Raw genomic sequence first — 10,864 nt, 5'->3', positions numbered from 1 at the left:
TTATGACCGGAATTTGTTCACCTCGGCAGCTTTACGGTGAAATTTACGGTTGGAGTTAGGTTAGGTACTAGAATTAGGAATAGGGTTTATAGTCTTTCCATTAATGCATCTATAGTTGAGAGTTAACGTTAACCGTAATCGTAACCCAACTTCCGGGCGACAATGACAGGGAGCAAGTCTTGGTCGCAGTCATGTCCCTCAGACACATTGAAACGACACATACAATTATGCCCACATAAAATAAAAACAAGTGTGTTAGTTTTATCTATTCTAATAGATATAATGGCACGTAACGAATGAACTTACCCAGTCCCGTTGTTTCCAGGTCAAAGAAAACGAGGGACTGTTGAGAGTTTTCAGCTCCGAATGACTCTGAGTTCTGCATCACGCCACGACCTTCATTTATAAAATCAACCTGTAACACTTACATTTTGTAGAATAACCGTAACAAACGCGGGCTGGAGTCACTGGCACTCTGTAAATTAGCCAGCTACATGGAATCTGCACCCAGGTGCTCTTGAGGTGTTTTAACCGCCTGCAAGAGCTCGGACCGGAAAATCAAAACTTTCAAAATAAAAGTATGGCTTAAGACAAACACATGAAAATAAAATTCAACAACACACACCAGTCGCATATTTAACTATTATTCACATACAGAACCAAATATAGATCAAGAAATGACGGCAAAGACGCCATAAAAAGATCAGCACTTTAACAATACTTTATAAATGTGATGTTTTTAATATTTGAGAGAAGAAATGTTTATGTGTAAACAAACAAATATCTGCTTTAAGCACATTCAGAAAGGGATCAAATTTAACTCACCTGTCTTGGCTCATTCTAGGTAGTGATGTCCTACATTTCCCAGAATGCTCTGCAGCAAACCCTTGGAGAAATGGCTGGCTGTTGGTCATTAAGCAACACTGTAGGTAGATCGAGTAATAAAAATGATAGCAGAAAAAAAAACTGTTAAACAATACAATGCCTTGAAGTTGCTGGTCAACCAGGATTATTCTGGAGAGAGATTTCCCTGTTATTGCAAAATTTTGGTGCAACTAATATTTCAAAAATATCAAGTATAGCAGGATTAAATAAAAGTTTAATGATACTTGTGTGAAAACCTTGCTACAATTAACAGAATGACAACAAAGAACAACATGCAAGTATGAAATATATTACTTTATTAATTTATTAGACAACAAAATTACAAAACTAAATAATATCAAATCATTATCCGACATGAACATGGCATATCTTTCACTTTGGGGTGTAACATACATTATTTATACATTACATTATTATGTATTTCTGTTTATTTTATGACCAGAAATATAATTTATACCTCATTTGATTTGATTTTTTTGTAACTTTTTCAAAACATTGTTGTACTGAAGATACACTTCGAAATACTCCTTCTGCTAGGTCTCCACATTTTGTACAGCTCCTGCAGCATCCTGGCATCATCCACTGCATTATGGGCATTGTAGGTTTTTCCCAGGAAGTGCTGGACCATATACTCCTGAGAATAACTGCCCAGACCACGAAACAGGTTCTTGCTTAGCTGCAAGGTATCCAGAAATCCAGACACCACCTGTTGGAACTCCTGCCAGAGCGAATATTGCTTCAGCACTCTGGTGAGCACTGGTATATCAAATCGCAATGCACCATGGGCCACCAGCAACACAGGGCGGCGGAAGGACCGAAGGAAGGCGATGAAAGAGGTGAGAGCCTCAACAAGAGGGGTGGTGTCCACTGGGGCCCCGCGGAGCAACAGGCGGTCACCGCTGACAGTGAAGCCCGTGACCCGGGCTGCGCTCTCAGTGAGGGCGCGACGGGGGAGAATGTAGACATTAAAGGCCTTCTCTCCACAGACGGCTGACACCTGGATGATGTCACACACTGCAGTGTCTGGAAGAAGAGGAGGGGCAGATTACAGGAGGAGAGGAGAACAGAAAGAGAAAATATACATAAAGATAGGATGCAATAGCTAAAATGATAAAGCCACTGCTTGCTGTTGTGCTTTTTTCTTAGCAGAGATGAACTGACTGTGTGATGTGATGGTAGGTGATATGACAATAGCAACTGTTACCTTTACACAGAGCCAGTCTAGCTGTTTCCCCCATTTCCTTGCTTCATGCTAAACTAAGCTAATTTAGCTTAATATATAGTTTACAGAATTGTTTTAATCTAAATTCTCATCCATGCCAAACTCCTCCTTTAAACCAAGTGATAACAATGGGCACTGTTTATACTTTATCCTCATATTGTTAATCACAGTGGTGGAAAAGTACTCAGATTGTTTATTTAAGTAAAAGTAGCAATACCACTGTGTAAAAATATTCTGCTACAAGTAAACGTCTTGAATTGGAAGTAAAAGTACAAAAGTATTAGCACCAAAGCCAAAGTACTCATTATGCAGAATGGGACATTTCACATTAATGTAGCTATATTAATGGATTATAACTTTTGATGCATTATTGTACATATCAAGGTGGAGCTAATTTTAACAACCTTTTATACTGATATAGTAATTTGAAGCACTGCTGGGTAACTTGTGAATTTGCCATCAGGGATCAATCGTCTTCTGATTATACGGTGTCTAATTTTATTCATCTGATTCTAAAAAGTAACTAAAGTAATCAAATGAATGTAGTGGACTCAAAAGTACATTATTTGCCTCTAAAATGTAGTGAACCCAAAGTAGGATATAGCAGAAAATGCAAATACTCAAGTAAGGTACCTCAAAATTAGATGTAGTGTAATAATGCAAGCAGCAGTAACTCTGGGGAACAGGAACAGTGTTTGTACATTCACTCACTACAGTCATAGAATGCACAACATGCCGGGTGAGTTTCAGTGACAGTGTCTCTCTGTCAGCACCTGTGGAGTGAGCTGCTAATGCTTTGTGGTCTCTGCTTTTTGTTCTGGGTAGGCGGTGCCTTCTGTTCGCCACGCTCATGCTAACTGCACATAAAGTTTTCTGTTGTAAAGTCCTGCCAGGCGAGTGAGTGAGTCAGTGCACACACCCATACGCAATCAAAACCACAAACTCACACACTTGGCTCTAAAGTAACAATGAAATGAATCCTCGTAGCCTGTAATTTTGGTCATGTTGTTGCTTAAGGACAAAATGACAGGAAGAGTAATTTCAACTGGCATACTTAAAAACCATTTCATTATTCAGTTGGTCTTTGAAACTGAAAAATGCTCATCATCATTTAAAAGAGCTGTTTAATAATTTGCCTTGCACTCATCTGATCTATTGTTATATACAACAAAATTAGTGATTTAAAGTAGCTGCTGGTTTTGCAATCCAACCTTAAACTTGCCAAGCTCACAGGAGTCTGCATTCAGTATTTGAGTATATGCAATATTTGTAGAATGTGTGTGATAATTCATTCTGTAGTCTGCAATTTCTTTTTAACAGAGGCGCCATGCTGCAACCACAGGAAGAGCATTTCTTAATTTGCGGTAGTTCCACACAGAAGCCTGCCCTGTTGTGCAATCTGATTGGTTAATAAAGTCAGTCGGGTGTAATGGTAGCCCAACCCTTTGTCTAACCAAGATGTAAGCTTTAATTTCTCAATACAATAAACATAACTCAGACTGTGTGGGAATAGAAACCAACAACAATAGAAACTGAAACAGACTTTACATCCTTATTATGAAAAGGTTCCAGCTGATGGAGGACTGTGAACAGGTGGAGTTTCAGACTGGGCTGATAAAAACAAGTATGGTTAACAATTAATTTTTATGTAGCTACCAAAGGAAACGCTGGAGATACTACACTTTATCTAATCAGTAAAAGTCTCACTTCAAACAATGGTGGAAAGAAACTAGGTACATTTATTAAAGTACTGTACCTATGTACACTTTTCAGGTATCTGTACCTTACTTGAGTATTTACATTTTCTTCTTACTTCACACTTTGGGTTCACTAGATTTTAGAGACATAATGTACTTTTGAGTCCACTACATGTATTTGATAACTTTAGTTACTTTTCAAAATTAGATGAATAAAACAGAACACAGTATAATTATAAGACTGTACTGATCACTGGTGGGAACTTCATAAGCATCAACATCATATATTATATATTATAGTATACTATGATACTTTTGTACTTTTACCTAAGTAACATTTGAATGGAGGAGTTTTACTGGAAATAGAGTATTTGTAGCTACACTGTGGTATTAGTAGTTAGTTAGTGAGGAATCTTCTTCCACAGCTGGTAGAAAGTAACTAAGTACATTTACTCTTTCAAGTACTTGTAAATTCCACTAAGTAGACCTTGTTTTTAGATGAAAGCTAATTTTCCAATATTATTACAATATTAATAAACAGACAATAATAACATGAAGTTAATGTTACCTAATCCAGTTGCCTCCAGGTCAAAGAAAACGACGGCTCGGTCATCAGACATCTAGAAAATTTCACAATAGAGACATTTTGGGTCAGGCTTTGACGAACCGATAAAGTCATGTCTAACAATTTTTTAAAAATTGACATTCTGTATTCAAACTGACTAATCAAAAGAAACAGTACTTATATGAGATAAAGCGAGAAACTGTACAGTTAGTAAAATGGCAGTATAAAGAATAAACCCACCGTGCTCCAGTCGGACTTGGTGTCACCTGAGAGCTGTGACAGACTGCACGCGGATCAACTGTAAGACTGAAGTCATCCGGAGGTGAATCACTGTCACAGCGTTACAAAACCTACATACACGCAGTTTTCTACTTTCATTTTGGTGAAACAGAAACTCTCCATATTCTCTTTTCTTTCTTTTTCTTCTTCCAAAGAAACGTTTCTGCTGCCCTGCTCGTCGGTCGATGCGCCGCAGCTGCGAAACAAAAGGTATTTTCGGTGAAACCTTCCCCGTTGTTCGTGTGGTTTCATTTTAGCAGCGGTGGCTGTCCGGAAGAAGAAGAAGCTTTTGTTTTGGTTACGCAACATAGGAATGGGCTTCCATAACATAGAGAAGAATAAAGAGGTTCAAAAGAATAAAAGTCGTCACATTATAATAAAAAAAATGTTTGACAGATGGAAATAGTAGCTACAGAAACATCACACTCATTTTACTACTTAATTAAAAGTGCTGTTACGCATAATACATTATACTAAAGCAAAAATTAAAGGGATCAAATTAAATAGTATAAGATGAAATGTAAAAAATACAAAATTGGAAAATATGGGATATATATATATATATATATATACATATATAGACCACATCATGTTATAACCACACCACATGTGAGTGTTGTATTTAGAACAACAAGAGCTCAGACTGTTTTACATACACACATGACCCATACACATTTAAATCTATTCAAATAAATAAGCAGCTCAAACTTATAGCTTCAAAATTAACAATAACAATAAAATGAGGGTACCACAGACAGACTGTCTACTGAGAAACACTGCAGTGATTCCATGTTAGATAAATATACTATTACACCACTAGTGCAGCAGTAATTTGTTTGTGCGTGTGCATGGACTGGTCTGTGTCACTGCATCCATTCCTGTTTTTTCGCTGTTCCACGGACCAACAGCTGGTGGCAGTAACATGCAAAGAAAAAAAAATACAACAATGTGCCAACAAAGAAGCTGAAGAAGAAGACTGTGCAGAACTCAGTTTCAAAGTCACCTATGCAAATATTTGAAGAGTGTAAGTTTTCTTTACAAGAAAAGTCCACAGGACATCTTGAATGAAAAGCTCAAATGTGCGATGTCCCAACAAAGACACACAAATATCAGCCTCACAAAATATTACACAACAAATTTTTGTTTGGCTGCAGTTTTGTTTTTTTAATAAGCAGATGATTTTCCCTTGTAAAGTATTTTTTCTTACAACCATAGACATTTTTATCATTAAAAAAGAAATAAAACACAAATTGCACCTTGTACATAATGATGTTCAGAATGGCGTGGACAGAGACACAACGCTTTTCTTTTCTTTTTTCACTTTGGAGCACAAACATGACAGATGGAGTGGCCTGTTAAAATGTCACCATGATTAATAGTAGATAATGAACCGTACACAGGATAATATATCCTTTTATAACACCTTTTCTTTGAAACCAATGTACACCCCAAAAGCATGGTCATAAATAGTACATACACTGTGTGCAAAAGAGGAACAAAAACAACCAGAAAAAGCAGAACATGCCTTCCAGTGACAGGTACATACACTTTTTTTTTTTTTTTGCCTTTGCAGAATGCCATAGGATCAGCCAGGACATGTACAAATAGTTACTTTACCAGGAATCAGTTTTGTACTTTCAGCTCGTTTCTGAGCACTTTACACTGTAAAAAGACAACACGCTGCAAGTCCCCACACCTGTATGAAAACTGATATTAGCACAGTTCTCACCGAGATATCCAGCTTCAAGAAATTAAGATTAACACTGTGTTTGTGATCAGAGCAAAGATCGCCCAGAAACAGTTGATCACAGATGCAGTACACAAGGAGAGATATTGCAGCTTTACTATAGTGACATCATTGCTGTCAAGCTACTGAGTAGGCCCATGAAACTGAATGTTACACCGACTGTTTTGATATTATATGGACACAGACAGCAAGAGTAAGAATATGTAGAAAGATGTGGATCATCTGAGTTAGTTGCTACTTGCTTTTTTCTGGTTAATAGGCAGATTAAATGCTACTTTTCACAGCCAGAGCCGGGAGATAAGTGAAAGAGCTACTGTTATGTTTAATAAAAGAGAAGAAGAAGAAGAAGAAGAAAGTATTTTGGACAGCTCAGAGGACAACATGGCCAGGTTGAGAGTGTGAATGAGTCAAGAGTGTCCCTACAGGTGCAACAAATCTCAGACTAATAGTTTTAGTGTCACTTGATGGTTGCAGAGACTTTTTTCACTCTTACGTGCAAGAAGCACAAGTTTTGGGAAACTGTGTGAGCGCAGTGGCAGAAATGATTCAGTCATTCAGGCATGCATGGAAACGGACAGGAAAGAAAAAATGGCTTTCATCTGAACAAAAATGAAACAATATTGATGACAAAAACATTGATATTAACATCTATAACACATCAATAATATATATAAAAAAATTCAAGTCCTGATGTAGTAATACTGATGTTTCTGAATAAAACAGAAGGAAAACAAAAGCTTGCAGGGCAAGGCAGATACAAAACACTTATGGCTGACTGACATTTGACACATCAGGTCAAGTACATCACACCCTACATAGTGCAGATGCTTTTCCTTCTACTGCTTCTTAAGGGTATCACCAGAGGAACCTCAAAAGTGGCTCTATTCATTGTGAAACAGCACAAAAAAGACAGGAGAACAAAACCACCACAGAAACAAAAGTGGAACCTGAATCCAGACACTTTGCTAAACAAGAAATAGAGACAATAATCAACCATGGACAACCAGGAGCAGCACTGCAGTTTCATTCTATGTACATTTTTCCTCTGTAGCATAATAATAATAATAATAATAATAATAATAATAATAATAATAATAATAATAATACAGTTATAACATATTTCTGTACAGTTTCTTCAAACTAATGTAAGAAAAAGTGGGATGGAGAAGCATGCAGCCTCTTGGCTGGTGTGTCCTGTGTAAACATTAAAAGCAGACTTAGCCTGGCACTGGTTACAGACAAAATGTCCGCCAGTACAGTCAATATGGCTACATCTCTTCTGAGTGGCTTTAACCACCTGCCCACATGCTGAAAGCTAAAGACGGGGCACTGTAGGACTAGGCTGTGCAGGTGTGGGGTTTTTTGTCTCATCACCTGTCCTTCCCTTCTTCTTCTTCTCTCTCCTGTGACCGACCCCTGGTACTTCAGCAGGGGTCAAACAGCACTGTGATCAGAAGTTTAACAAACATGGCTGAACAGGTAACTTCAGTTTTTTGCTCTTCACATTTGTTGTCTGTTTCCTCCTTTGACCACCTGTGTTGTCCCTCTGTGTTATATCCCCAGTCTCCTCTTATTTTATTCCCACATCTTTTCTGCTTTGACTGGACCAGGGTAGGAGGGGGATGGGCACTGAGGAGGGGCAGCAAGCAACACTGGGCACAAACCTTGCCCTGTAACCAGCCTTGTCCCACTCCGGACTCTTCCTCCTCCCCATTTTGCACACCCTCCTGCACTCAAACAGTGGTGCTTCTTCTTTCCTCAGCTTCACACCATGAATTCATTGCTGCCGTACAGAACCAGCTGCTGTGGCCCCGAGCTGAAGTCCGAGTCCCTCCGGTGACCTCCTGATGGCTCGCGTGGTGAGCTGCGGCTCAGCCTGAGCCTGTGTCTTGTCTTGCTGTCTCTGTGGCCACCCTCTGCCTCTGCCAATGGGGCCCCCAAACCGCAGGAAGTGAGCAAAGGCCCGGAGGAGGAGGAACGGAACCGGTAGTGAGGGGATGGAGAGCCAGAAGCATTGGAGGAGAAAGAGGAAGAGGGGTGGTAGGAGGAGGAGACTGTGGAGGTGGAGTCTACAGAGTCCTGGGAGTTAGGCTGTCGCCACAGAGCTCGCCTGCTTTTGGGCTCAGACTTTCTGGAGCGGTAAGTACCGCACTCTGTGGAGGGAAGCGCAGCAGCCATGGCAGAGAGGTGTTAAGGACACACTTAACAACACTCATCCAAACAATGCCACTGAAAAAGGATCCAAGCATGAGGAGCTAGTGGACACACACACACACATACCAGAGGGATAGGAGGTGGCTCCCTCTGTCTCCATGGTGATGTTTTCCGAGCTGTCTGCTGTGCCAATGGAGGCTTCAGATTCAGGAGTCTCATCATCGGATGATCGGGGCTCCAGGATCAACATCTCATAGGTCAGCTCCTCTCTGCCAACACACACACACAAATTAACATTCAGGTGGTGCTTTATCCAAATTAACTTTGGGCCTTTATCATAGCAAACAACTTTGTGTGTCCCTGAAGTGATCCATATAACACACATCTGGTAGGTAATACCTAGGACTGAACAGACATTTACAGCTACCAGTCCTCACTGGAACAGTAATTTTTTAAAAATCTGTAGAGGTTTACTGAGTGATGCATCTGCCAAAATTAATCTTGTGAAAATCTGTGGATGTTACAGTTGAAGAATTCAGGTTAATTTGCTACCATTTTAAAACTGGATATTTATTAAGTTTCTTTTTGTATCTCCTTTATGCTTTCGTAGCTTTACAGAAACTTTTCCCCACTTACGTCACACAGTATAAACCTTAGTACCTTTCCTTCTGCAGACTTTCAATCTGCTCTGTGAGGATTTGCTCTTCTTGCTGCATCGCCATCTGCTGCTGCTCACTGAGCCCAGCTTCTGCTCCATCATCTCCTCCTCCCCCTGCACTCTCTCCATCCACCACAGGGGGGACTCTGGGGCTGAGAGGAGGCGAGAGTGTGTGGGCACTGGGTTGCCGAACACGACCTTTACTCTACAAACACACACAAACAAAATTGCACAGAGTGAGAGAGTGTATTAATGGTGGTTTAACAGTGATAATCAGTTTACCGCTGACAGCCACAGGAGTGGAGCACAGACAGCAGACCCGCTGTACACATGGTTGGATGTTTTGATCACATACTAACTACATATACACATGATGCTTTAACCATGATTGACATCAGCCTAAGAAACTATGAGTTCTGTTGAATATCACGGGAACACACACAAACACACCCACTACATACGCACACACTCACAGGTACAGTAGGCATTACCTTAAGTTTAGCTGTGTTAGGCTGCATGTTAATCAGTTGTGAAGCAGAAACAGAAAGCAAATAGCAGTCAGTAGTGTAAGTGGAGCTAATAGTCTGAGTGTTGCTCTCTCTGCGTATTTACCACATACATTAACCAAAGACAAAACTACAGCAGAAGTTGCACTGGACCATTCTCTTTGCTATAAATAGATTATACGTTACTGATTTTACAAATTTTTGTCCAATACAAGAAAGAGTAACCTTCATTTGTCCCACTAGAACAATGACTAGCTGTCAAAAAGGATGTTAGTGTTTGTTTTACTACAGAAACCTCGTAAAGACAACCCAATTCTTCTGATAATTAACTTCACACAGACAAAAGAGACACATAATGAGGTATTATTTATCTAAATGTGCAGGTATACTTTACATTAGTACAGTACTGTTGGAGGAAACTAGGTAAATTAGCATTTAGACTTATTTTATAGTGTCAGTTAACTAAGTTTTAGCATAGAAATTGTACCTTTATAAAAATCAACTTAATGGTTAATGCTCAGTTTAGTGGGCATTTGTTAGTTACCAGTTAGTAACTAGCAAATTCATTTTTTTAGCTAGAGCCTATCTGTTGGTTCACCAGCAAAAATGTGACCAAGTTAACTTAAAGAAGCAAGCCTGTCCCAAGTCTTGAGATATAAAGCAATCAAGTCCAAGTCAACTTCTCAGCCTGAAGGGAATGTTTGCTGCACAAAATCTGGCCTGAATAATAGCAATGTAATGGTAGCACATCTTATGTGAAAGCCAAAGGTATTTATACGCTAAGTAAATCCATAACGGATCGACTTCTTGTTCAGTACATTTCAGTTCTCACAAGTCTCAAGTAATTTGAACAGTACATTACAGTTCGTACAAGTCTCAAGGCAATAAATGTAACAGCGGTAAGGCTTTAGTCCAAGCAGATATTATCTAAGAACATAATCAGAACAGTGCATGTTGGACTCCGGCAGGGCTGCCCTTTGTCACCGGTTCTGTTCATTATTTTTATGGACAGAATTTCTAGGTGCAGCCAGGGGCTGGACGGAGTCCGGTTTGGAGACCACAGGATTTCGTCTCTGCTTTTTGCAGATGACGTTGTCCTGTTGGCTCCATCAAACCAGGACCTCCAGCATGCACTGGGGCGGTTTGCAGCC

The 10,864-nt window shown here is 39.6% G+C and overlaps 3 protein-coding genes across 3 annotated transcripts in view; all 3 read right to left on the bottom strand.

Annotated features, from left to right (window-relative positions):
- LOC109974054 (protein PML-like) overlaps nucleotides 1–584 on the bottom strand; it is a 2,537-nt gene extending 1,953 nt beyond the window's left edge. Inside the window, exon 1 of the mRNA XM_020624063.1 lies at nucleotides 307–584. Within this exon, the coding sequence (XP_020479719.1) occupies nucleotides 307–385 (79 nt within the window). The 5' untranslated portion in view covers nucleotides 386–584. The remainder of the gene's footprint in view (nucleotides 1–306) is intronic.
- Nucleotides 585–1,216: 632 nt separating this feature from the next.
- On the bottom strand, nucleotides 1,217–4,861 carry LOC109972387 (DNA polymerase III PolC-type-like). The gene is made up of 3 exons (XM_020621204.1): nucleotides 4,610–4,861; nucleotides 4,373–4,424; nucleotides 1,217–1,908 (listed from the first exon to the last, which is right to left on the bottom strand). Exons 2-3 carry the CDS (start codon nucleotides 4,422–4,424, stop codon nucleotides 1,373–1,375), a joined length of 588 nt encoding a protein of 195 aa, XP_020476860.1. The 5' UTR covers nucleotides 4,610–4,861; the 3' UTR covers nucleotides 1,217–1,372.
- A 937-nt stretch (nucleotides 4,862–5,798) lies between these two features.
- LOC109972815 (unconventional myosin-IXa-like) overlaps nucleotides 5,799–10,864 on the bottom strand; it is a 91,620-nt gene continuing 86,554 nt past the window's right edge. The window contains 3 exon segments of the mRNA XM_020621977.1: nucleotides 5,799–8,548; nucleotides 8,676–8,818; nucleotides 9,210–9,412. Of these exon segments, the coding sequence (XP_020477633.1) occupies nucleotides 8,160–8,548; nucleotides 8,676–8,818; nucleotides 9,210–9,412 (735 nt within the window). The 3' untranslated portion in view covers nucleotides 5,799–8,159.

This window comes from Monopterus albus, unplaced genomic scaffold (assembly GCF_001952655.1).
Source record: "Monopterus albus unplaced genomic scaffold, M_albus_1.0 scaffold7.1, whole genome shotgun sequence".
In the NCBI taxonomy this organism is placed as follows: Eukaryota; Metazoa; Chordata; class Actinopteri; order Synbranchiformes; family Synbranchidae; genus Monopterus; species Monopterus albus.
Note: the sequence above shows the minus strand (reverse complement) of the source record. Positions and strands in the feature narration are given on the sequence as shown.

Coding starts and splice junctions, on each gene's coding strand:
- LOC109972387 (XM_020621204.1), bottom strand. CDS start 4,424: ATGTCTGATGACCGAGCCGTCGTTTTCTTTGACCTGGAGGCAACTGGA. Junction 1,909..4,372: donor CCTGGAGGCAACTGGATTAG/GTAACATTAACT, acceptor CTCTTCTTCCAG/ACACTGCAGTGTGTGACATC.